Source organism: Pseudoliparis swirei, chromosome 18, assembly GCF_029220125.1.
Source record: "Pseudoliparis swirei isolate HS2019 ecotype Mariana Trench chromosome 18, NWPU_hadal_v1, whole genome shotgun sequence".
Taxonomy (NCBI): Eukaryota; Metazoa; Chordata; class Actinopteri; order Perciformes; family Liparidae; genus Pseudoliparis; species Pseudoliparis swirei.
The window spans coordinates 6,744,711-6,772,458 of NC_079405.1; the positions used below are offsets into that span (position 1 = coordinate 6,744,711).

The window sequence follows — 27,748 nt, forward strand, 5'->3', positions numbered from 1 at the left end:
GCCAATAATTCGATTGCATGTAACCGCACTAGTGTAAGTGCGGAACAGTTGCTCAGCGTTTGGTTCCCCCCCCCCCGCTAAGTGGGAACAGTGTGTCACACCTATAACATCACTTCTTTATTTAAGCCTCTGAGGACACAGCGGCTGGCAACGTTCACGGTGTCGTCTCAAAATAACACAACTCTGGACATGACGTACAACTGGAATACCGCTCTGTGATAAAAGACGGGAGGGAAGAGCGTCCGAGGGCTGCAGCCTGGAGGCAACACATCAGATGCAGCTTTCGCTTCTAATCTATAGGTTTCCTTTCATAAAACGACCCAGTGTTATAATAGTATGTGATTAAAAACTATTTATATTCTAATGCGTCTGCTATGTTTTACAAATACCTGCAGGAAAGAGTTCTTTGGTATCATGTGAGCGTGATCATTATTTGCTGTATTTCCACCCACGTCAACCCAATGTTTTCCATTTGAATATTCCTTCTTTTGTTATTTGAAGTTGGCAGGATGGTTATTAAAATGTTCCAGTTATCTCAATATTAATCAGATGAACAAAATGCGCTGGACAGAGTGCATTTGAATGGGCTTCATGTTAATGTTCTTCGTTTTTCTTTTGAGGTTTTACTCAGTTTGTGCTTTGTAATAAAAGTGTGCTGAATGGCGTGAGATAAGCCGGCACATTGTTACTCACATGATTATATATTCAGGATTTATTATTGACTTAACCCTCCTGTTACCTTCACATTTACTAACATATTTTACCCTCTGGGTCAATTTGACCCCAGCAATTAAAACCTCCAGAAAATTATTAGAATTAATATTGTTTCCCAAGTTTAAGTGTGAGGTACTGTTTGTTTGTTGACTACCTAAATAGCCCTTTAAATATATAAAAAAGTTGATATTTCTTATATGTTTGACACAGTGAAAAACAGCCTGGGGTCAAATTGACCCCAAAGAACACCGACATTAAACATTGAATGGGATCAAATTGACCCTAAAGGTAACAGGAGGGTTAAAGGTGGCTGCATTTCATGTGTATTAAAAATGAACAATCCTTGAAAGTGCTCTTGTAAAAACAGAAACGACACTTTGGTTGCGCTCAGTTGTACCTTCTTTATTTTCACTAAGAATCATTTAAGTCAAGACTTTAATGGTTACACAATCCCATGAACACACACACACACACAGGAGCTAACCTCATCAAGTCCCGAAACGTGTAGCTAGATGTGACGCTTGTCAACAAATCAACACAATCATGTGTCGCTGCATCTGGTTCATGGGAACGAGTGATTCTCACGGAGATATTTAACCTGCTGTGACCCGGCCTCCGCCGAGCCCCCCTCGCAGCCTCACCGCCCACCCGACCTCCAATGTCTTTGGAGTCAACACGAATACAAAAAAAGCCGAAACAGCTTTTGGCAGTCGCTGGTTCTCGGCAGTAGAGGAGCATCGAGCGCAGACTTGCACGCTGCCGAAAGGATCTATTACATCGAGAAGGAAGGAAAAGAAGGCTCAGTGTGAGCAGAACTGCCGCCTGCAAGGGAGCCGAGAGCAGCGAGGAGCGCGAGCAGGTAGGTGGCCCTCAGCACGAAGGCATGCCGGACAGCAACATGTTGTGAGCAGACATGAGAGATGAATTACTGCTCAACCCATTTCTTTAAAGTCAGCCCCCATAACGCGCTCAGGATGAATACGATGTGTGCCATCGCTGGAAGTCGTTCTGCGGGCAGGCGCAAGAAACGTGGCAGTAAAAAAACGAAAAATGCGCGTAATGGATCCTCGATTCTATTTTCCTCCGCAAAGAGTTGAACTTGTCGAGTTTAAAGAGCGATGAAGTGACATTTTTACGTGCTATCAGATTTCAGATGCTCAAATTACAGTCTCTGTGACCATGTTATTTATTTTTTTAGATTCAGTGAACATTGTAGAGGATTCAGTCACACAGAGGACACGGTGCATGGAAACCGTTTTGGTAAGGCACGCAGGCTCCTCAGTTTTGAATTTCACACTTTTAAATCCGGGAAGCTGGATCCCAGACGGGAGGTCAGAGCTGTGAGGCCGCCGGTTGACGGCTAACTTTAGATAGGTATCAAATCAATATGTAACCCGAGAAACAGAGTGCGGCGTCAATGGCGTGGGTGGTGTTTTGGGCAGAAAATACGATTCTCTTTCCACGTTAAAAGAAATACACAAGCCTGTATAGTGTATGCTATTCTCTCTCTCTCTCTATGCCTGAGTCTCACGGCATGCACGTGCAGAACGTGTTTTTGTCAAAGGCAATTATCCCCAACGCAGTCACGCCTCGTAGATCTGAACGAACACAATGAATTTCTCAGATAAGACCACACACAAAAAAAAGTTTTTAAAAAAAAGTAAATGAGAACACGCACCGTCTGATCAAAAAACAAAACATGCTGCGAGCCACCGTGCAGCAGCTTAAGCATCTACGACAACATATACAGTACATCGACTTGTCGGCCCACCGGAGCGAATCCACCAGGAAGCTCAAGAAGCCCCATTAGTGCTTATTTGACACCAAAAAGCCTCGCCGCCGGGTGCACCGTGGTGCCAGTTACACGGCTGAAGAGACTTTCTCCGTGTACGCGTCGCTGCTGTCAGCGGACGAATGCAGTGAGGGACATCTGAGAAGCTAGAAACACATTTCAACATTCTGTGGCCAGTGGAAGCAGACGTCCGTGTCGGGACACATGTCCACGTACCACCTGTGACGTAAATCCGTCGATCCGACGTGCCGCAGCTTGTATATCTGTTGTTCAATCTTCAAAGAACACTGCTGACACGAGAGGTCAACTTTTAGTAACGTCGAGGGATTTGGCGCGCATGCAAAGACGAGAGAACACAGGCAATTATCACAGGGACAGCTCACACAAACACTCCAATCGGCCCGACGACGACGGCAACCAATTAGTTATCGAAGGACAAACCGTCAAAATAACTAAAATAATAAGGGCAAATAACTGCAACGCAGGCCTTCTTTTAATTAGCTTACGCACATCTATAGGTAAACATCCATCATATGCATATTAGTGAAATGTTCTTCCTTATCATGGTGTGTGCAGAGCAGAGAGTGAGATTTCACACATGTGACCCGATCAGTTAGTTGGGCGGATGAGCATGTACTTGGCCTGATGTCACCGACAGCTGGGAAGAGCTCTTGAAAAGTGATACAGAGTCTGGTGATGCGTGGATCATGTGTACACACACACACCCCCAGACCCACACACATATTATTATATTATATATAATAATAGTATATATGTATATAATATATATATAATATATATAATATATATATATATTATATATTATATATATAATATAAATTTATATATATATATTTATATTATATATATCTATATTATATATATAGATATTTTATATTTCTATATATATAAAGTTAATGACAATGGAAGGCATTTACAGAGGCTCCGAGGGTGAAAAGTTGGACATATTCTATTTTTGCTGCAGTGGACCAACATTTCAGATATCTGTCTCTAATTTGGGGATTGGTGACTTGTTGCCTGCAGTGACAGCCAGCCTGCCTCCACTGGTCAGATGTAATGATGTTATGAACCGTTTTTTTTTATTTTTAACAGTGTTAAAACGGCGACTGGGGGAGACGCTCAGGGTCTATTGACAGCTACTCTGTGGACAACTTCCCCTCCCCCCACCAGTCACATGCCATTTAATCGGATGAGAACATTAAACTATAAATATAATGAGCTAAAACAGCAAAACTATTCGGTGGGAGGGAAGAGGAGTGCGCTTTCCTTTTTAATGCAAAGGGTGTCCTGCCAAAGTGTCTCCTGTTGCAGGCGCTTTTGCTGTTGCCATATACGTGTCGCGTGGTTCATTTTCAAGACCCAGCAAACAGCCAAGATCGCTGCTGGAGCCCACGGCCTCCTCTGAGCATACGCCGGAGGACCAGCACAGCTAAAAATAACATGCTCACTTATTTGAAGCGAGAGGATCGTATTTGAATGTAAAATCCGGACGGATGGGAAATGTTTACATCACTTTTTGATGCAGTTGCACAAGCAGTTGCAATTAAGAAAAGAAGAAAAGAAAATCATTAGAAAGGGGGTAATGCATAAATGCTTCTATGTTCCTCAAGGAGATGAACTTGCTCTATTTAAAGATAGATTTAATGATTTGTATGTGCCATCTATAGAAATAGAAAATGTGAAACCAAGGTTTCAGGGGCTTCAACAGTTTGGAGACGTTGGAGCAAGTTTAATGCACAAGTTGTTGCAACCACGATGGGTTTGTACCGGTTCCAGAAGACGGACATGATAACGTAAATTAAAGGGTTTGTAATGGTTACAGGTGCTGGAACCCAAAAGTATGACACGAAAACAGAAATGCAGGAGGAGGCTCTTTACTTAGTGATGCAGGCAAAAATCTTAAGTCGGGTCAACAGGCAAGCAGGGTCGTAACGGGCAGATCAGAATTAGTATTTTTGGAATTCTCTGGAGAGTTTGGCAATGACACACAAGACAATCTGGCAGAGGACAAGTGGACGTGAGGGAGATAAATAGTGAGGGACTAATGAGGGGATGGGCTGCAGGTGAGAAGGGCGTGAGGACCAGGTGAAGGGAATGAGGGACTAACGAGGTGGTCAGAGGCAGGTGAGAAGGGCGTGAGGGCCAGGTGAAGGGAATGAGGGACTAACGAGGTGGTCAGAGGCAGGTGAGAAGGGCGTGAGGACCAGGTGAAGGGAATGAGGGACTAACGAGGTGGTCAGAGGCAGGTGAGAAGGGCGTGAGGGCCAGGTGAAGGGAATGAGGGACTAACGAGGTGGTCAGAGGCAGGTGAGAATGGCGTGAGGACCAGGTGAAGGGAATGAGGGACTAACAAGGTGGTCAGAGGCAGGTGAGAAGGAGGAGGACCAGGTGAAGGAATGAGGGACTAACAAGGTGGTCAGAGGCAGGTGAGAAGGGCGTGAGGACCAGGTGAAGGGAATGAGGGACTAACGAGGTGGTCAGAGGCAGGTGAGAAGGGCGTGAGGACCAGGTGAAGGGAATGAGGGACTAACGAGGTGGTCAGAGGCAGGTGAGAATGGCGTGAGGACCAGGTGAAGGGAATGAGAGATGACAGGATCTGGAAAGCAGAATTCAAACACTCACCTCTTCGGGTCGACAGCATTTTCTGCAAAGTAATAATGACAATAATATGAATGTGCGTGCGTAACCACACATACTTTAAGACCGTGTCCATTTAGAAGGTTATGACCAATTAACTTGAGTCCTTAGGTCACATTTTAAAAGAACAGAACAATAGTGACGGCTTCAAGCTTGATGCACGTCACCTTTCATACCAGAGAGGAGACATTACTCATCTAACGGTTAAACAGTGAGTCAGGTTTTTCTCATGATTTTTTATCTATTTTTGGGTCTTTTTTGTTGTTGTTCTTTAACCTTTCATTTCTCCTTTCCCTTTCTATTGTATCCTTAAAGTCCTGTCTTGTTAATTTGTAAAATCAAAATAAATATATAAAACATATATTTTTAAATATGAAATATAAATATGGGATATTTTGAGGAGAAAAAAACAGTGAGTCAATCACCATTACACCTGATGTCTATATATTAAACTTTTCTGGTGTCTTTAAAGAACATTATAATAAAAAATTGGTGGTGGAGAAAATATTCCCTCTCAGAAAAATCTCTCGATTAATCTTTTCAGAGTTTGCTTTCCCTAAAGCCTGAGAAAAGGCCATTTCAAATATAGTATATTAATACTTACTAATAATAAATAAGGACCGTAATACTATAGCAGTGCCAGTGTGAGAATTTGGAAACTAAGCCTCCGTCTCCACCCGGCTTATGATAGGCGTTCATCTCACACCGAGGCCAACAGACACCGGCTGCTGCCTCATACCGACGGTCAGAGGAACTGCACTGAGCTTTGGACAAAATACAACCCGTAGGTCAGAGCAGCAGCATCTTCCTCCAAATGTTGTGAATAAATAAATGAAAACCTTTGGGTGGCATCTGCTTAAATTCTCATTTGAAACACACCAACGTAAAAAGACTGACGCCTCGAGTTCCGAGCAGAACGTCGGTCAATATCGCGGTTTTGATTTTGCGCCATGCTAATAAGTATGCGCCGCTAAATATGTCCTCTCGTCTCTTTTGTCTTTTTGTCTCGCCTACAGAGACTTCTGAATCAGCAGCGCTCGAGAGGAAAGGAAAGATGTCGAAGAAGGCAAAGGTGACGGATGAAACTGCCGCTGGGCAGACGGGTAAGTGCCAGGTGGTGGACGGCCCTCGGTCCGAGGGTTTGTATTGCAGCGGCCTCGGCCTTTACTTCCTCTGAGGAACAATCACGAACGGGATTCGACAGACACCACTAATCTTTAAACAAAACCCAAAAAATATTTTAGGGAAATAGCATTTACGAAAGCAACAAGGAATGAAAAGACACCGGGAAGTTGACCACGTCAAAGATCACACGAGGTGTGTGTGTGTCTACGAAATGCCTCTTTTGAAGAAGACTTGGGGTGCCCGAGACCTCCACTGAGTCCAAATGGTATTCATGGCTTTTCCAAGAAAACTCGACAACAAAGAAAAATTGTTTTGTCATCAAGAACACACTTTAAAAAGAAAAGAAAAGCTTTTTGCTTTGTGGAAGATAAACGAGCAGCAACCGGCCAATGTATCGACGTATCTTTCACGAAGATGTCCGTCGACTGAATGAAGGAGGGGGCGTCGGAGATGCCAGAAGATGAGATGCAAAAAGGCTGAAGAGGGAACACCGGGGGGGAAAAAAGGTCTCAAGGAACCTTCACTCTGCTTTACTGCGACTGACGAAATGGAAGACGACATGAAGGCGTCCTTTAAAATCGATTTCCGAGAAAGTATTTGCACATAATTTCTCTCAAGCACTGCGCAGGAATCATCCTGCCATGAGCCATGAGAAAGAGTCTGAGCGAGCTTGAAGTTAAGTGTCATGCACAGCACAACTATTAACATGCTGCTGCAACAACGTACCGCTAACACACTGTATGACACTTTGTCTCCGACTAACCGTTGTCGTCTGAATATTTTGTTCTGCCCAAGTTGTGTGTCTGTGCGCGTGCCGCCCACTCCTGGGTGATACTGCTTATCGTGTTGTTTTATGTTTATTGTGACCATAAATCCTGTCGAAGTTCCAACCTGCCGTGGTGCTTTTGTCAGGATTAATATTTACCTGTCCTGTTCCCCTTCTGTCACGTTGTTGCGTGTTTCATCGCCCAATCAGAGGGAGTTCAGCCGGACGACAAAGGTATGCGAAGCAACAACAACAACAAACAAACAAAAAAAAGAAAAGAAATCAAATTGCACAAACGACTCACCTCCTGTAAGTGCATGACTCCACGATGGGTGAGTTGCATGTCGTGATGTGATCTCCATCACGCCTTGAAAGGTGCCATCCGGAACGGATGATCCAACTTTCAGTGTCACAACGGATGCATTGTCATTGTGACCGTTTGAATAAACCTCCATATGAACACTAAGGCTGTCGCTATCGGGCACTGCGGTTGATTTCCATGCGGCTGCTTCATCTTGGAATTTAAAAAGGAGAACAATGTATGTCGGCAAGGTTCGGTCTCAAGAAGGGAACTTGCTCGACAGGGACGTCCCCAAAGGATGGGGTCGCTCCTAAAATCAAGCTGAACTGACTGGCCACTTTGTTTGTTTGTTTGTTTGTATTTTTTATTCAGTCAATCAAATCAAATACAATACAATATTATCCTATAAAAAATACAAAAGAGAGAGACTGAAAATTTATAGGTAGAAGCAAAAAAATGCTTATAAATTCCTATCCTCAATTGAAATCAAAATAAATCAGAAAATTAATATAAAATAAAGAAAATTAAAAAAAGAAGAAAAAAAACAATAAACAAGATTTAAAAAAAAATATATTTATATATACTACCACATACATCTTCCATATTAATCCGTTTTTATTTACATTTATAATTCTCAAGGATTTTTTTATAAATATCAGCTTTAACAGCCCCTTCAAATCACATATAACTTGTAAGATGATGTTTAGATGCAAACTGCATGAATGAGTAGAGTACAAGTACAACCTATTTAAGGCAGTACTCTCATTCTACGATTACCAAAGCAAACTGACCTCCCTTAAATTACACATTATATATTACTTCATGTGATTTTTAGCCTTTTTTCACACCTGACCCTTACGCTCTCCTCGGCTTCACCGTGATGAAAAGAACTGTCACGGATACAAAATTGGAATTTTTATGACCCTCGCAGTTCAAAAGGTGATCTACGAGAACCGTATGCTGTCTAGTTAACACAGAACATTGAGGTCTGGAGGTAATCAGCTGGAATGACCCCTGTGACCTCTGGGAGCCCTTTTGGCCTCACGCAACTCTCAATACCTTTTGCTTTCTTGGCTTCCTTTCACTGCTGCTTTGGGGGAAACACAAGTAAACAACGCGCTTTAGGATCAAATCTCTGTTAACATTGGCCATGGAGGCAAATACATTAGAAATAATGATAAATCAGAAAAATACTAGTTTACATCTATAGAACAAAAACTGGTAAATTTAAAGAAAACCTGGATTATTTGTTGGATCAAAAACAAATGAAAAGAGTCCATCATTATTTACGGCATATGCTTTTTTCCGGCTACAAATAAGATAGTTAAATGTAAAAGAAAAACAAAAAGTCTTTAGAGCCAATAATGTAAATGGTGAAAGCTGCACTGATAATAAATGCACTAATAAACACAACATCACACAACAGCGGGCGAGTGGACACACACCAAACTTTTGGAGAGCTTATCGTTCATTCATTTATTTGTTTGACAATACAAGCCCGCTGTATTTATAAAGCTGTTTTCATTCACAGAGACATTTTCAAAGTGCTTTCAAAAAGCCATGCAAGACGTACCATTTTAAAATAGCCAGAAGCAGATAAGAAAGAAAAGACGAGAGCACAAAGCAATAAGTAGAGGAAAGTGCAGCACTCGGGTGTCGAATCTAAGTTCATAATATTCAGAGAGTTAGAAAACTGCAATATCTCCTGTGAGTTTGTTCCAGCTCTGTGGAGCGTTGTGTTGTGCTCCACATACATATGGTTAAAGCGAAAAAATTTAAAATAATTATCAAAAAGGTGGGTGGCTGAAACCGCAAACAAAGGCGCCTTCCTTTAGAGGGGATGCGTATCCTGTTGATAAGTCGTCCTCATTAGACATTAGCAAATAAACAACTGCAACACACTTTGAAAAAATAGTTAAATACAAAAGTAAAGCAAGTAAAAAGTCCTCCAGTGCAACTGTGTTAGAAAACAGATAAGAGCAGTCTGGCACTTTCCGCCACAGGCTTTTCAGACAAGGACTGAACGTAACACCCTCAGCTTGTGCATGCTCATCCTTAGCTCCGGCTGTCAAGATCTCTTGAAAAACTACAAGAATCTGGTGATGTTTTGCATCTAATATGACTTGCTTAATATAATCAAACGCAGCATTTACTAAGCAAAGTAAATCAAAACAAATCTGCTTAGGAGTTACTTATTTCTGTCCCACATTTATGCCAATTATACGGCATTAATTTCTTTTTGCTCACTGACCCATGAAAGCAATGCCCAGCTGACACGCGCAGCTTTAATCACTCTTCTTTATTAATAGGCTGATCAAAACAAATTGCTTTTAACGGCGTCATCTTCACAGTTTCCACTTGTCATGTGCATTTCAACTCCATTGCGCTTAAGACTGCAAGATGCTGCATCGCCCTGCTCATCCCTTCATACTTAAACAACATATTCTATAGTATATATATTCTGCCTATTACAGGTCTTTCATGCCAAGAGAAAAGATAATTAAAGATCCCCGGACCAGCTGAACCCCGCGTGATCAGCATTCAGTGATGTCGCCCTCGAGACGTCTCTGGGTTAGTCCATACCGGTGCTCTCAGGTTCTCAGGGACTTAAACCGGCTTCGGTGCCTAATTCTACAGTTTGTAATAGCTTTAAAAAGGAAGCCAAGTCGGACTCGTACTTTGCGTCCTGTGTACCTCTCGAGAATGCAGACGGGAGAAAACCTCTGGCCAACTTTCCCTGTTTTGAGTGCTCACAATTTAGACTGAACTGTGCTGGAAATAAGAATAATATGAAGTACTGGTGTGAAGAGAGAAACATAGGGGGTGCAATTAATTACAGATGTGTCAACCCTTATGCCTGTTAATAGCAAATTGTCTCGTTTGAATTATATCCTATAGTATACAAATATATAAATGAATAATTAAAATAAACAATCGAAATGTCTTTATATTGTAAACGTTACTTAGGTGACGCAATTGTCATTTTATGTATATATATATATATATATATATAAATATATATACATATATCTTAATAAATATATATATATATATATAAATAATCATATATAATATATAAATATGTTAAATACAGTATATACTATATAAATATATATAAATAAATACATATAAATAGATAAATTAATATAAATATAGATTGATGTATAAATAAATATATATAAATATATACATATATATATCTCAATATATACATATATACAGGACTGTCTCAGAAAATTAGAATATTGTGATGAAGTTCTTTATTTTCTGTAATGCAATTAAAAAAACAAAAACGTCATGCATTCTGGATTCATTACAAATCAACTGAAATATTGCAAGCCTTTTATTCTGATTTATTGCTGATTATGGCTTACAGCTTAAGAAAACTCAAATATCCTATCTCTAAATATTAGAATATCATGAAAAAGTATACTAGTAGGGTATTAAACAAATCACTTGAATTGTCTAATTAACTCGAAACACCTGCAAGGGTTTCCTGAGCCTTGACAAACACTCAGCTGTTATAAATCTTTTTTTTTACTTGGTCTGAGGAAATATTAAAATTTTATGAGATAGGATTTTAGAGTTTTCTTAAGCTGTAAGCCATAATCAGCAATATTAAAAGAATAAAAGGCTTGCAATATTTCAGTTGATTTGTAATGAATCCAGAATGCATGACATTTTGGTTTTTTTAATTGCATTACAGAAAATAAAGAACTTTATCACAATATTCTAATTTTCTGAGACAGTCCTGTATATACTGTATATATATATTTTAGTCAACTCTGAAGACACTTACAACATGTCTACATGGTACATCTATCATGGCCATGAACTGCATCTTTAGCTTATAAAAAGAGAATAATTTTGTTATAAAGTAAAACGACTGCGGTGCCGACATATAAAATAACAATAAGCACAAGGCTTCTTTAAACTTGATCCATTTACAATATGTAAGTTGTCCACAGAAAGTATGGAGCTCTAGAAATTTAATCGATAATGTAGAATAGACCACACTGTGGACAAACACAATTAACCAGTAATATGACTGAAATAAGAATTATTGGAAAAAGACCAACCATCTTCAAATAAACCAAAATTCATTTAAAGTAAATAGGAATCGTCTCATATTCTAATTAACATTAACTGAAAGTTCCCACTCACGTTTTCAACATGACATAAACATTGATGTTTATGGGAAGAGTCCGACAACACCGAATATCAGCTTATTATGCCTGCTACTGACATAAATACGGTCGATTTGGGATGCATGTTCATATGAAGATTAAACACTCAATACTAATGTCAAGAGGCCCATGAGGTGGAATATCACAGAAAACCTTACACTCTTTTACAAAGTTGCTTTAAAATTGGTAACGTTGGAAATAGTCACGATGCATAAATTGGACATTCACGATCCTTTTTGGAGAGGTTTCTGACTCTTTCACCTCACTGGTGGTGGTGTGCGCCGCTCCTTTAGAGCACTCTGTTTCGAGGGAAGCCAACCCACAGGAGACGTTAGAGTAGGTGGGGATGCCAATTACCGTATACTCACATTCTGTTCTTTCACAAAGAGCATGGGATTATGGCAAAATAAAATTAATAAACTTTTTGCAGGGTCAAATCTAAAAAGGTGGCGAAGAGGGTTATGTGAAAATATGATGTAACTTTTGTATTTGCTTAAAAGTTATCTAGATTTAGATGTCACTCAATTTATTCATAACATAACAAGAGGGTTATGTGAAAATATGATGTAACTTTTGTATTTGCTTAAAAGTTATCTAGATTTAGATGTCACTCAGTTTATTCATAACATGCTGGATAATCTTTGATAACTACCCGGGTCACGTTATTTAGTTTTTAGAAGTTTGACCTTTAATCGTGGCATTGTTATACCAAGAGTATACATGTGATTTATGTTAAGTGGGAATTTGCCTGGTTTGTAATCTTCTTTAATCTGAATACAGTCGACCAAACTGTACTCACTGATATACAGAAGTGGCTTCGAAAATAAAATTAACATTGCCATGCTTTGTCGATTTATACTGCACCTACTGCATCCTTTAATACATTTAAGGTGGTCTTATTGCTAATTCATTGTTTCGTTTGATCAGGCATCAAGAAGAAGTCGAAAGTGCCCGGTGTCATGATAACGCAGTTCATGGAGGAACTTCCAGAGGAAATGACGACTCCAGATTTCACCCGCAAACCCATTGCTCTGACTATTCAAGAGGGTACGTCGATGGACTCATTCAATATGAAAGTGAAAAGAATATTGGGTGTTTTTCTTTAAACATTTTAAAGTTGTTAAGCTTACACCACATTGACACATTTGCCATCATCACCAACGAATTCCGTCAAAATTGATCTAAATCAGAAATGTATGAATGTATTTTTGCGTGTATATTTAGAATGTAACCATTTTACATGCAATTTAACACGTCATTGACCCAGGTTACTTCTAATAACTTGATGCCATGTGTGTTACGGGTTTTCATGGGTAAAGCTTAGGTGCAGAAAAACAGGCTGGACTCCAGGTTTGAGTGACACAAAAAACAAGTTTTTACTGACAAGAAGGATTTGTCGTAGGTGAATTGGCACATGGGACAAAAACACACAACAATCTGGCTTGAAAGCAACTACAAAAAAACACTGGGAATCACCATGCGAACAAAGACGGCGACATCGAATCAGAGACACTACAAGACTGAGAAAAAGACATCAAACCCACAGGAGACAAGGGAAAGACTGGCACAATATAAAGGGGAAAACACAGGTGTACGGCATGATGCAATCAGGGAGACAGTGGCTGAGGGCAGGTGAAGGTAATTAACCAATCAAGGAGACAGAGGAGTTGTTGAGGGCAGGTGAAGGGAATTAACCAATCAAGGAGACAGAAGAGGTGTTGAAGGCAGGTGAAGGGAATTAACCAATCAAGGAGACAGGAGTGGCTGAAGGCAGGTGAAGGGAATTAACCAATCAAGGAGATAGAGGGGTTGTTAAGGGCAGGTGAAGGGAATTAACCAACCAAGGAGACATGAGTGGTTGAGGGCAGGTGAAGGGAATTAACCAATCAAGGAGACATGAGTGGCTGAGGGCAGGTGAAGGGAATTAACCAATCAAGGAGACATGAGTGGCTGAGGGCAGGTGAAGGGAATTAACCAATCAAGGAGACAGAGGAGTTGTTGAGGGCAGGTGAAGGGAATTAACCAATCAAGGAGACAGAAGAGGTGTTGAAGGCAGGTGAAGGGAATTAACCAATCAAGGAGACAGGAGTGTCTGAGGGAATTAACCAATCAAGGAGATAGAGGGGTTGTTGAGGGCAGGTGAAGGGAATTAACCAACCAAGGAGACATGAGTGGCTGAGGGCAGGTGAAGGGAATTAACCAATCAATGAGACAGGAGTGGCTGAGGGTAGGTGAAGGGAATTAACCAATCAAGGAGACAGATGAGTGGCTGAGGGCAGGTGCAGGGAATAAAACAGAGGAGTGGCTGAGGGCAGGTGAAGGGAATAAAACAATCAAGACAGAGGAGACACAGAGGAGACTTAGAGGAAAGGAGACAGGAGACACAGAGGAGAAACAGGAGAAACGGAACAGGGCGTTACAATGTGGAGACATTGCAAGATCCAGTCACTGGGAATGATTTGTCGCTAATCAGGAAATCTTTACCTTCTATCATTCCAGGGAAATATGCCGTCTTTAAAGCCATAATCGTGGGCACCCCAACGCCTACCGTGACATGGAGTAGAGCAAAGGGAGAAATACATTTTCACCCCGACCTGTGCCTGCAGAAGTACGACGAGTTGTCTCACAAACACACCATCGAGGTGAGCTTCACACGTGGCGGTGAGGTGTAAACGGAAACAAAAATAAGGATGTGACATCACAGGAAATAAACATTGATAGACGACCAGACTGTAAACATGGTTGAATTGGTCCGTAAATTGGGAATATGTGAATTTGAGCGAATACTCGTACACTGGAAATGTAATGTGCAAATGCCTTAAGACTGAATATAGTGATAATAATAAAATGCCTTTAACTCTGTTTGCATTTCATTAGATTCCCAAGGTCACTCCAGAGGACGCCGACACCTACAAGTGTTTTGCCACAAATGAATATGGAAAGGCTGTTTGCACCGTTGTCTTGAATGTGATTCAGGGTAGGATTCTTTATTTTGTCTTTAATGTATCTCTCAAGTGTAATTATTATTGAATTAATCACTTCAAACGTTTCCACATTTGTGTTGAACTGTGACAGAGAATGAAAAAAATAAGTGAACTGTTTCTTTACAGTTGGATTCTCTAAAAGCAAGGAACTTCAAAAGAATGCGGGTGAAGGTGAGGTTTATTTTAAGAGGTTTGAAAAGATTACTTATTTTTTGTCATTTAATGTTGGCTGTCAGGTCAAGGCTCATCATTTTAAGGTCACAGTCATTAAAAAAATGAGCTATTATATATATATATATAGTATCCGTGCCCTTATCAGACACAAACATATGAGACCAACAAGCACTGCGATCAAAAACATATATATATATATTTTTTTTAAGAAGACACTTCTAAACATTGGGCAAACTAGCTGAGTACAAAGATGGTTCTCATCTCAGATATCAATATAATGACGCAGCAGCTCAATGTCTCTGTGCTACATCGTAGCCCATATATCTTCATCTTATCCACACTAATTGGAGTTATGAGACATCTGTCATATTAGCACTGTGCCACTGTATACTTGACACAATAATGATTCTCCAAGAAATTCACTGAAGAATTGAGCACATCAGCAACCAGAATAATGTCCAGTAATATAAAGCCCAACACAACGTGCTAATGTTCAGCAACCTGGAAGGTTTGTAGTCCACTACCTTTATTTCTTGGGGTTTATTTTTGCCCAAAACTATCAGAGGGACTCCTGAGATCAGGAAACTCAGGTCAGTTATTCTGATTTCTCTGGCTTGCACATTGTTAATATAATGTTTGATCATTAAGATTATGCGTTTCAATAGTCTAATAGGATTAGACTCTTCTCTATTAGCCATATAAGGGCATCTTCCCCCCTCGGAGTGAGCCTAACATAAGGCAAGGGGCTGAGAGGGGGACTGAGGAGGGATGTGGGGTGTATAAGGCAGGAGTTGCTCATATGTTAGAGGGGATTCTTTTCTACAATATACATGTTATGATGTATATAAGTCCCAAATGGTCGACTCTGGCTCTGCGATGTTAAAGGAGCTTTAAAGTCTGATTGAGAACATCAGGTGGGTGTCAGGCCATTTTTAACTGATACATGTTGTAAAAATGTCAGTAGAAAGTAGAGTAGTATCATTTAGATTACTGTAACAAATTATAACTAGAACGGGCACTCGGTAGAGCGCATACCTTCGCAAATCACAAGATTGGGCATTGAATTATGAACATTTTGGCATTAGTTGCATGCCAATTGGATAACAATTGACCGTGCTATGGTAACAAGAAGATTTTGACCTATCCATGACCTTGACCTTTGACCCGATTGATCCCAAAATCTAATCAAATGGTCCCCGGATAATAACAAATCATCCCACCAAATTTCATGCGATTCAAGAAGATGTTGACCTTTTCATGACCTTGACCTTTGACCCGATCGATCCCAAAATCTAATCAAATGGTCCCCGGATAATAACCAATCATCCCACCAAATTTCATGCGATTCGGTTTAAAACTTTTTTTGTTATGCGAATAACACGCATACAAATAAATAAATAAATAAATAAATACACGCCGATCAAAACATAACCTTCCGCATTTTCAATGCGAAGGTAATAAGTATGTATTTGTGTGCAGTATATCTTCAGGTAAAAAATACTGTTTTAATGTATTCAAAAAAGTTATTGACTGATGTTTTTCGTCATGGCTCGCCAGATACAAAGGACCTCAGGAAAAAGCTTAAAGCACGGTGAGTAAAACATAACCCTAGTCAACAAATCTGCGATGCTATTCGTATTATGCCGGTGATCACGTGTTTCTTTTAGTGAAAGCGCCTGGCTCTGTGGGGGCTTAATGAAAAATATCTCTCGACAGCAAAGCTGACGGAACACGTGAGGAGAAGCAGATGGAGCCGGTGGAGAAGGTCTGGGAGATCCTCCTTAGTGCCGACAAGAAGGACTACGAGCGCATCTGCTGCGAGTACGGCATCAAGGACTTCCGCTACATGCTGAAGAAACTCACTGAGATGAAGAAAGAGAGGGAGGAAGACATTGCGGAGGTACGTCTATCCAAAGCACGTCCGGCCAATCATCTTTCACTTTTTGAGTAGTCGTGATTTGTTTTTCGCGTTCTCATCAGACGTGTTGATGATTTTTCGTCTTCTTTCATTTCTTCCGCAGTTCGTGACCCACATCAGTACACTGAAACATATTGAAGTCAATGAAGACAACTGTGCAACGATTGAGTTGGACATGGACCTCAAGGACCCGGCCAGCAAACTGTTCCTGTACAAGGTGAGGGGGGGCCGTGAACTCCTAACCAGGAGTGTGACCTCGCTGCATTTCATGATCGATCGTCAGGATGGTAACATGCATGTGAATTCTGCAGGACGGCGTCATGATTCCATTCACCATCGAAGAAAGCGATTCAATGAAGCATAACCTGAAACGAGTCGGCAAGAAATATGTCTTCACGATTAGAAATCTAGGTTCAGAAGACGCCGGACTCTACTCGGTGGATGTCGGGGGCATCAATGTGTTCTCCACAGAGTTTAAAGGTACGTCTTCAATCAAGTGATTCAAATTCGATTGGGTTCAAGTTAATTCAGTCCAAAGATTACTGATATATTGTTGCTGAGCACAGGTGTTTTCCATGAGCCTGTACAGAATAGGTTATTTAGGAAATGTATGGGATGGATTGGTGAAGTTTAAATAAAGTTTCTCCCTGCCTGTATTTTTGTTCCTTTCTGTAACCCGACAGTGCCTGAAGTTGATTTCGCTGTCAAAATAAAAGAAGTGAAAGCAGAAGAACGAGAGGACGCCGTCTTTCAATGTGTCCTGACTGCGCCGATGAATGAGCTCAAATGGGTTTGCAAAAGCGCGCCCCTGTCAAATAGCGAGAAAATTCAAATCACTGTATCTGAAGATAAGCTGATCCACAAGTTGATGGTGCGCGACTGCATGCCTCTGGACGCCGGCATCTACGCCGTCGTGGCAGGAATCAAATCCTGCAATGCCTGGCTCATAGTTGAAGGTGAGAAAATGACAAATTGCATTGAATACCTTGAAGATAATTTTCCCTGACACCAAATATTTGTTAAATATTGAATTGAATATTGCATTTGCCATATTATCATTTATAGCTGACAAGGATCCTGCCAACAAGGGGAAGAAGGCAATTCGCAAAACCACGATGGCCGGAGGCGGCAATGACGAAGAACTGATGAAAATAGCCAAAGATCAACAGGAGAAATATCAGAAAGAAATGGGAGAAAAATTGGAAATCGCCAACAAGGCTCAAGCCGAGCGGGAAGTGAACGAAGCGGCGGCCAAAGTGGAGGCCGAAGCGGCCAAAAAGGCGAAGGCTGCGGCGAAGGCAAAGAAGTTAGCGGCCGCCAAGGACGCAGCTGCCAGGAAGAGGAAGGAAGATGGAGCCGCTGTTGGTAGTGGAGGCACTGGCGGAGCAGGTGGTGCCGGGGGCGCTGGGGCTCACGGTGGCAAAGGTGTAGGTGCTGCCGGTGCTGGGGGGGCAGGGGCTGATGGAACTGATGGTGGTGCCGGTGGAGGAGCAGATGGAATTGCAGCTGGAGCTAAGAGTGGAGCTGCAGCTGGAGGTGGAGCTGCAGCTGGAGGTGGAGCTGGAGGTGGAGCTGCAGCTGGAGGTGCAGCTGGAGGTGGAGGTGGAGCTGGAGGTGGAGCTGCAGCTGGAGGTGCAGCTGGAGGTGGAGGTGGAGCTGCAGCTGGAGGTGCAGCTGGAGGTGGAGCTGCAGCTGGAGGTGCAGCTGGAGGTGGAGGTGGAGCTGCAGCTGGAGGTGCAGCTGGAGGTGGAGCTGCAGCTGGAGGTGCAGCTGGAGCTGGAGCTGCAGCTGTAGGTGCAGCTGGAGGTGGAGCTGCAGCTGGAGGTGCAGCTGGAGGTGGAGCTGCAGCTGGAGGTGCAGCTGGAGCTGGAGCTGCAGCTGTAGGTGGAGCTGGAGGTGGAGCTGCAGCTGGAGGTGCAGCTGGAGGTGGAGCTGGAGGTGATGGGGGTGATGATCTGGGAGAAGAAGACTACGATTCATTTGAAGATTCTGATGAAGAATTTGAGGGAGAGGGAGAAGAAGAAGGAGCAGGAGATGGTAAAGGAGCGGGAGAAGGAGGAGCGGGAGAAGGAGGAGCGGGAGATGGAGGAGCGGGAGAAGGAGGAGCGGGAGATGGAGAGGCAGAAGGAGGAGAAGGAGGGAGACGGAAGAAACGTGAAAGAGCTGGTCCTCTGGTTCCAGATGCAGTGACAGGTAAGAACATCATTCATACGGATATTTATTTTGAGAGACGTGTTGACAAACAATTACTTCCAAAAGTTTTACCAATAGTGCAATCGGAAGGTAATTTGTTGTTGATGATTTTATGTTTTGATATTACTCTCCTCTGTATTTTCTCTACATTTTACAAATCTCTTGATGTTTATTTGTTACTGTTGTTTGTCTTTGCCATTAACTTTCAGATCAATTATGAAAGTATATTCATATATTGATCTTTAATTAATATCTTAAAATATTTATATATTTAAAATACATCAAATTCTAAATTGATATATAATATATAAACGTTTTAAATATATTATGTTTACTCAACAATACTTTTAAAAAACCATTTGAAACATAATTTCAAAAGATGAAGTGAAAGAGATCGTGTAGAATGAATGTCAGTTTGTAAATCACATTCATTATTAGTCAGTCAAGTCATCATTAGTTTAACATTGATAGTAAATTATTATATTTAGATGCTTGACATTCTGAATAAAGATGCTACTTCTCAAGATATATTAACGATGAGGGAGCCACAAATCAAGGACATCATCTCAAAATTAAAATGTGGTGTTTGAAGAAGCTGTTGTTGGTAAGAGATGTCAAAGGCTGCAAGTTGTAGCCAAGTTACCGACTATGAAAGACTTTGACATTACGAATGAGGTACATTTCCAACGCCCCCTTCGCGTGTCCCGGAGATCTGAAGACGTAGTCCAGACAGATTGTGTCGAGCCTCAGTGGCAGAATTTACTTTATTTTATATTTGACCTATTCTGCATAGGTTCAGAGAAACGTTTAGTCCCAGGAAACTTCATTGTTCAGACGTTTTTTAGTTAAAGCCATTTGAAAACCCTTGGATTTAACTATTTATTATGAACTAACTGCTAGATTTTGCAAATATCAACACGTTTGACCCCATTGACTAATAAAACACAAGTATAGATGTCTTTATGTTTGTTTGTGTGCCTCTTTCGAGAAACAGACACTAGTATAACATGTATATAATATGCTAAATTCTACATCTAATCATTTACTTGAATGAATTTAGATGGTGTATATTTGTGTTGTGTATTACGTACGCTTTAAGTGTGTTGACATGTTTGTCGTATTCCTGGTTTAAATAACTTGTTTGATCCAAGTGTGTAATGTTAAAGGGGTCAAATGGAAAAGGTGATGATGTATTGAAGTTGAACACATAAAAGGTGAGTTTGAGGTTTGTTAGATTTGAGAAACAGAAATATGAATTGCACTAGCAATTTACAACTCCGTTCATTTTGTTGAACACGTATGACGTATCAGCACTTTTTTGAAATAAAGTATTTGTGATACCACATCTACATACTTCACCACACTTACTGTCCAAACTGAAACAGAAAAACAAATTCAAGAGAGAAATTGCATCTTTTTACTTTGCTCCTCTTACATCCCTAATGATCTCAATTATCCCTAAAGTTCAAGTTTGATATTTTCTGACATCTGCATTTTGACATGTATTTTATGATTAGAAATCACAAAACGTTTATTAGCTTGTGTTGGACACATGAAGAATTTAACTTGGCGGCTGGTGTGTACACATTAGACAGACAAACAAAACAACAACAATCACAAACGGTCAACATATAAGATGAAATAAATCTTATTTGTAATTAATTTTCATTTTAAAAGTAAACTATATATTTTTTAAATGCACAACGAAAAAAGCGTTTGACCGTGAGGTAAGTGTCCAAACATCCGTTCATGGATGCATTACAAAGATACCACTATGGAATCGATCCTAAAACACCACCTTTTCCACCACCCCCTTTCTCTGTATTAAAGTTAATGTCTGTTGTTTCTTGTTTCAATGCTAACATTTAAATTGTTAAAACTGTTTTCATTCATGTTACACGTAAGGCATATCCAACGGCAAATGAGAAACATTGGATTGACGGTAATTACGATATCCTCTCTAAATGAAAAAAATAAATAAAGCAAAACGCAGAGAAGCGAGTGGTGCCAGTGGTGATCATGGCAGCGGGCCAGCAGCAGGCTGCGGTGAATCTGCTGCAAATGGTGAGGGTGCAGTCGGCGGTGAGCCAGCAGCAGCTGGCAGGCGTTCAGGTCGCGCACGGCGAGGCCCATTGATCGCGGAGACAGTTAGTGGTAAGACGACTGCCGCTGCATTAACTGCTGCATGGGAAGCACCATCACTGAATGAAGTCATTTCATGAGCAGATGACTTTTGGAGGTTTGTTGGGGTTAACACTAAAAGTTTGTGGCCACTGAGCAGAATGCTACATGTTATCTCTAATTGGTTAAACGGCCTTTGAGAATGATCAGTAAGAGTGGATTTGACCTTGAGAGTGTCTTTAAGAAAATGTTATTGACAGTGAAATGAATCAAAACATACTTAAGACTTATGTTTTGTAGACTATCGCATTGTTTTATAATTGTATGTCTATGACTTACAGGTTGGATATCAGCAGGGTAATATTTATACGTCCACGTCTGTCTCTTAAGTATTGTTTTGCAGACTGTGTGTGTGTGTTTCAGAATCAGCTTTATTCTGCGTGTGTGTTTAAGCAATGTTTAACTGCCCATGTGCTCTGTGTTAACAATCATGCTTGCCTTTTGAAATGGTAAATCAGGATGAGTCGGTGCATTGAGGTGAATTATTTACGTGAGCAAAACATGTTCTTGATGCAATTACTGCAAAACTTTTATGGAAACACACTCTTGCATAATATGAAGATTAAAGACGACCAGAGCCGACTCAGGAGGATGACCGTGCTCCAAAACCCTCGTCTGCACAATGAAGACCGAATTCAGATGAACCAAACGGAAATGCTTCCCAGTGACCAAAGAAACATCCGGCTGGAGTGGGATTTTACATATTTTAAGGGCACGTATTTCTTTCAAGAGAAACTAAAGGAACAGAGGCAACCGAGAGCCTCGCTGATGACATTCTTATGAGCTTCAACCCAAAGACGGTTCGAGGTTGAAGAAAGGTCGCCCCCCCCCCCCCAAACCAGACAATCAATCAAAACACGAGCCAAGAAGACATCTTCATCAAGTTCCAAATGAAAACCAAATGCGCTCCTCTTACATCCCTTATGATCTTGGATAATATAGTCCGTTCAAGTTTAATATATTTTCTGACACATCTGCAATTTAACATGTATTTTATGATTAAATGCCATTTAAAAATACATGACATCAACAAAAATGCACAACGATAAAAAAAAACTTTGGATGACCGTGAGGTAAGTGTCCAAACATCCGTACATGGATGCTTTACATAAACTTGAAACAAGTAAACAACGTGTATGCAGATGAGAGCCGTTGGCTGTGAGCGTTCACTAACTTAGTGGTTGGAATCCTCAGATCCAGGAGTTCACTTTCATGCCGGGCTTTCTGACTGCAACGCCATTATTGGAGAAGCAGCAGAGCTGGAGTGTAAAGTGAGCAGGGAAGACTGTGTGGGACTGTGGTACAAAGACGGGGAAGAGGTGAGCCCGGGGTCGACGGTGCTATTCGGCTATAATACTGCAATTACATCAAAGCCATTCACTGTCACGTATTCATATATGTGAGATCGTGAGATGAGGCTTGAGCCATATTCGATGTTACAGTAATATGTTTGCTTTGTTCTAGATTCAATCATCTGAGGGTATGACCATTTCCAAAGATGGAACTTTCCACAGGCTGAAAATTCACAAAGTCACAGAGGAATATGCTGGAAAGTATAGATTTGAAGCAGACGGACGGAAGACGGAGTCCTCGATTGTTGTTGAAGGTAGGAATAATTTCCTTCCAGACATTACTCATGTGGATAAATAGGTTGCATCACCCACAAGTTGCGATGAAAATCGAATTTTACAAGTTAAATTGCATTACTTTGAAGTTAATCTAACTAAAATGCTTTACACTTTTTAAACATATCCCACTTTATTATTTTTCCAATCGCTATAGATCCACCCAGATTTCCTGCTGAGGACCTGGAAGAATTTAAAAAACCCATAACAGTGAAAAAAGGACTCAAAGCTACCTTCAAACTACCTTTTGTTGGACGGGAACCTCTCAAAGTTCAGTGGTACCTTGAGGGTGAAGAGCTTTCGGAGGAATCAAATATCAAGTTAGATAACTCGGAGGGTTGCAGCCGTCTGCTCCTAACCAAGCTCCAGCGCAAGGACAGTGGGGAAATCAAGCTAAAAATCAAAAATGAGTTTGGCACTGTTGAGGCCTTCACCCAGCTTATTATACTGGGTATGTATACACACATTATTTGACAGTATTTGGAATGCACTTAGAGAGTAAATGGCTGACAAATGCCTGCCTTACAGTTAAGGTTTAGAGTACTCTTCTATTTGTTTCCTGGTAGATAAGCCCACTCCTCCATTGGGACCTCTGGAGATCGTGGAAGCCTCCTCCTCTGCACTGGAATTCAAGTGGAGGTCCCCGAAAGACAACGGGGGCTGCAAGATAGGCAACTACATCCTTGAGCGACAACAAGTTGGCCGCAACACCTGGAAGAAAGTGGGGCCAATTGGTCCAGAGGCCAAATACAGGGACTGTGACGTAGATCACGGCAGGAAGTACTGCTATCGCATCAGAGTGGAGACTGAGATGGGCACCAGTGAGCTGATGGAAACAGAGGACATTCAAGCCGGAACAAAAGGTAAACTCGGAACAATGTCTGAGGTCACAATGCAGACTATTGGCTGATTCACTTGCAAAGAAAAATCTTCAGTGGATCAACAAATGTACACAGCTGTCCAAAATTATCTTGAAAGTGTTGATGTGTCAGGGGAGTCTGATAATCTAAAATAAAGCAAGCTATTGTAGCTTTTAGTTTATTTGCATCATCCAGTTTGGAGTATACACTGCTCCTCAAAAGAGGCATGATTTGGGTCATCTCTTTTAAATCAAATTAACGTCTTGTTAGCAATGCTTCGGTAGTTAATGAAGTAAAACCATGTACTATCCTGAGAAAAACATCCTAGTGGATAAAACGCCACAGCTTTTGTGACTACATATGGTGCTACCACGTTCAAACGAGCTTAGTGGGTAGACCCTTCACCATCAAGCCACGACCATAATTCATGAAATCACACTGGATTTCACTCTGCCACTTTCAGGTGTGAGTGAACCACAAATAAATGTAACATAAAAAAAAAATGATAACAGATCCCAATCTTTTCCGTGTACAGCATACCCGGGACCTCCATCAGCACCAAAGGTTGTAAGTGCCTTCAAGAACTGCATCAACCTTTCTTGGTCTCCCCCATCCAACACTGGAGGAACCAATATTCTGGGATACAACATTGAGAAACGCAAGAAGGGCAGCAACCTGTGGGGCCTCGTCAATTCACCTGATGAGATGGCCAAAGGTCACTGATTACTCATGCATTATTTCTGTTTGATAAAGTGATGAAAATCCATTTCAACACAAAAAGGTAACCCCTCATGATGTATTCCTCTGTTGCATTTTTTAATTTTTTTTTAATACAGGGAAGGAATTTGGAGTTAAAGACGTGGTCGAGGGCGTGGAATACGAATTCCGTGTTTCAGCAATCAACAACTCTGGAGCGGGTGAATACAGTCCGCCATCCGAGTTTGTGTTTGCCAGAGATCCTAAAAGTAAGTGGACAGATAGATTACAATTGTCATTATTTCATCAACACGTCATATAGCCGACGGATTGCAGCCCTGAATATGGTTCCTGTGTTACAGAACCTCCTGGTAAAGTCAAAGAGTTCAAAGTGACAGATTCCACCTACAAAACCCTGTCCCTGTCTTGGATCAAACCCAAGGACATTACGGGGGTTGAGGATGAAGCCAAGGGATATTTTGTGGAGATCCGGCCCGCGGAGAGCACGGAATGGGACCGCTGCAATTCAAACGCAATAACCATGACTTCTTATACAGTGAAAGGCTTGAAGTCAATGGGCATGTACTGGGTGAGAGCCATAGCGACTAATGATGGAGGAGAGGGAGAGTCACAGGAGCTGGATAATTACATCCTCGCTACGCCCCCCCCTGGTAAGAATATCACTTTTGTTTGTGTCAAACTGTTATATTGTAATTACAGGGAAACCATGTAATAGTTCAAGAACCAGTCGTTGTACAATTAGCAACTTTAATTTATTGATGAACAGTAAATGACCACATTTTATCCTACTGTTCACCCAGTGAGGCCAAGATTCACAGATGCCAAAATCAAGAGTTTCATGGTGGTGAGAGCAGGAAATTCTGCCCGATTCAACATTAACTTTGAGGTAATTTAACAAGAACTTAAGGATGGCATAGAGCCATGTCTATGAATATATTGTGATTTAATTTAGTCTTCTGAAAAAAAATCCCATTTCCATATTCTTTGTAGGCCTCTCCTTGGCCCGATGTCATCTGGCTGAAAGATGGAGCCCCAGTTTCTAAAAAGGTGACCATCAGCAATACAGAGGGAACATCCCAACTGCTGATTCCTTCCGCTGAGCGCACAGATACTGGCATCTATACCATCATTGTCAAGAACATTGTTGCCCAGGAATCATTTAGCATTGAAATAAGAGTCACAGGTGAGCTTGATAAAATACGGTGCCTACCTACTGTATAAACAGTTACCTTCTATTCCATGTGCTCTAAATACAAATATAAAAAGGTTTGTATCTGAACTCTAGATGAGCCAAAGCCACCAGGTCCTGTAGAGACTGACGAAAACGTGCCCGGCACAGTGACCGTTTCATGGACCTCATCACCAGATGAGAAACGTGACGACAGGCTGCACTACATGGTGACCAAGCGTGACTCAAGTAAAAGCACATGGCAAACCATTGCAGACCACATCTTCAACAATAGATTCACAGTCTGCAACATAATGCCGGGCAGAGAATACCAGTTCAGAGTCTATGCAAAGAACGACATGGGCTCCTCTGAGCACTCCGAATCACCGAAATGGCTGATTCCTCGCAAAAAAGGTATGTAAAAGCTGGACAAATACCAATAATGCCTCTACAAAGCTATTGATAGTGTATTCTCAATTGCTTTTTAAAAATTAATCTGGACATAGTTCAGTTCACAAAATGCAGGTGAACATTTTGGAGTCAATACATCAACACTTACAGGCTCATTCTAAAAATAAACCCAATGTTTTGGCCTTGAACATTTATTTTCTCCTGTCAATATTCAGCCAATTAATCTGGTCGATATGTTGGCTTTTCATCCGATGACCACTTTAAATGAAGTATCCTTTTTTTGGCTATCTATCCACATCCCTAGATTGTACACTCCAAACCATTTAGCCATCACAGACAGAACCAGAGTGAACATTGTTTCTATGTTTTGCTGTCCATGTATATATACAGACATTACCAATCAAAAGTCTACATATAGAACATACCGCAGGTCAATGCTCTTCTGTTAGATGATTTTAGTTTTCATTTGACGCAATGCCAATGTTCTCTTTTGCAGAAAAGTTCATTGTGAACATCCCAGAAACAAAGGCATGTGATCTACAGTGTCCTCCCAAGTTCCTTGTCCCACTGAAATTGCACACTGCTCCTCAAGGGTATGAATGCTACATGAGCTGTGCTATCAAAGGGGATCCAACACCTCATGTCACCTGGCTCCGCAGCAATATCAGTCTGAATACCAACACCAACTACTTCATCTCCAACACCTGTGGAGTCTGCTCACTACTCATATTGAGGGTTGGCCCCAAAGACAGCGGGGAGTACACGATTGTTGCAGAAAGCTCCATGGGGAGGGCTGAGAGCTCCACTAAGCTGACAGTCAGAGGTGCGTCTTTGCCTGAGTGGAACTGCATTTTAAAGATGCTTTCACCGTGTCTCCATGTTATACAGTGGTGATCTTTGAATTCTAACACTAACAGCTGCCTTTTTCTTCTTTTTTTCCCAGAGTAAATTAACACACTGAAGATGGAAGAATTTCTCTAAAATGCTTAGAGAAACCAATTAGTTGGCAATTCACATGTCAAATGTAGAATTAATGATTATTATAATATTGCCGTGATACTTTCCTTGTAGCTCATTATCTACTTGACTAATTCCCGTACAGGCTGCCATTTATTCAAAGTTAAACTCACAATAAAGTCTTAGAGATGCAAATTGTGTTGAAATAAAAGCCACAAGCTTGGTTTGTTTGTTTTGATTTCTATTGGGTAATCTCAATCAAATTAAAGCTTGAAATACTTGTGTAAAAAGCAGCATATTTTAACGGAGGTAGTAAGCATGTCATATAGCCAGTGTTGGGAGTAACGCGTTACTTTGTAACGCGTTACTGTAATTCCACTACTTTTAGCGGTAACGAGAGTGTAACGAAGTATTTTTTAAATCAACTAACGCAGTTACAGTTACTGAAATTTAAATGAGTTCGTTACTCGCGTTACTCTCTTTTGTGAAAAATGAACACTTGCAGACAAGAAGACAAGCTAGGCTACTTTAGCTGCTTCTGATCTGACATCGCAGGACCTTGGTGGCGCAATGATATTGTAACGTCTCGGACGTTATGGACTGATGACACGGAGACGGGGCGACGTTATTATTCCTCCCTTTATTGGGCATTCACCAACACAGACAGCTGCTCCTCTCGGCTCAGCAGCTCCAACGTCAACAACAACGGTTCCCGTCAACCAACCTTAACTTCCGTTTTCCGACAGGTTAACCCCGCCTCCCCTCTACTCCGCCAATCACAGGCACGCCTCCCCTCTACTCCGCCAATCACAGGTACGCCCCCTCGACCAGCACGCACGGTGCCACACTGTGATTGACAGCCACTTCCAGTGTTGCCAGGTCCGCGGTTTTTGCCGCTGGTTGAATTTTGTGTCCGCTGGTTCGGGTAGACCTATTTTGCATGCAAATTACATGAATATCTTTAAATAAAAATCCATATTTTAAATGAAATAATTTATTTATACCCAAATCCTACCA

The 27,748-nt window shown here is 41.2% G+C and overlaps 1 protein-coding gene across 5 annotated transcripts; it reads left to right on the plus strand.

The window, feature by feature from the left end:
* Window positions 1-1,277: 1,277 nt before the first annotated feature.
* Window positions 1,278-26,955, plus strand: LOC130208744 (immunoglobulin-like and fibronectin type III domain-containing protein 1). 5 transcript variants are annotated; one of them, XM_056438040.1, is made up of 24 exons: window positions 1,278-1,573; window positions 6,181-6,267; window positions 12,471-12,590; window positions 14,043-14,185; window positions 14,421-14,520; window positions 14,654-14,698; window positions 16,259-16,292; window positions 16,418-16,601; window positions 16,723-16,836; window positions 16,931-17,099; window positions 17,303-17,575; window positions 17,685-18,812; window positions 22,188-22,312; window positions 22,458-22,599; window positions 22,776-23,069; window positions 23,185-23,481; window positions 24,014-24,193; window positions 24,315-24,443; window positions 24,537-24,845; window positions 24,996-25,081; window positions 25,186-25,378; window positions 25,481-25,777; window positions 26,271-26,597; window positions 26,718-26,955. In XM_056438040.1, the coding sequence occupies exons 2-24, from the start codon at window positions 6,219-6,221 to the stop codon at window positions 26,720-26,722; spliced, it is 4,743 nt and encodes a 1,580-aa protein (XP_056294015.1). In that variant the 5' UTR covers window positions 1,278-1,573; window positions 6,181-6,218; the 3' UTR covers window positions 26,723-26,955. The 5 variants fall into 5 exon arrangements, with proteins under 5 accessions (XP_056294015.1, XP_056294017.1, XP_056294018.1 ...); XM_056438042.1 differs by lacking the exons at window positions 1,278-1,573; window positions 6,181-6,267 and adding exons at window positions 6,274-7,364; window positions 9,831-9,927; XM_056438043.1 differs by lacking the exons at window positions 1,278-1,573; window positions 6,181-6,267 and adding exons at window positions 6,274-7,289; window positions 9,831-9,927.
* Window positions 26,956-27,748: the final 793 nt, after the last annotated feature.

Coding starts and splice junctions, on each gene's coding strand:
- LOC130208744 (XM_056438040.1), top strand. CDS start 6,219: ATGTCGAAGAAGGCAAAGGTGACGGATGAAACTGCCGCTGGGCAGACG. Junction 14,521..14,653: donor TGTCTTGAATGTGATTCAGG/GTAGGATTCTTT, acceptor GTTTCTTTACAG/TTGGATTCTCTAAAAGCAAG. Junction 25,778..26,270: donor GCTGATTCCTCGCAAAAAAG/GTATGTAAAAGC, acceptor TCTCTTTTGCAG/AAAAGTTCATTGTGAACATC.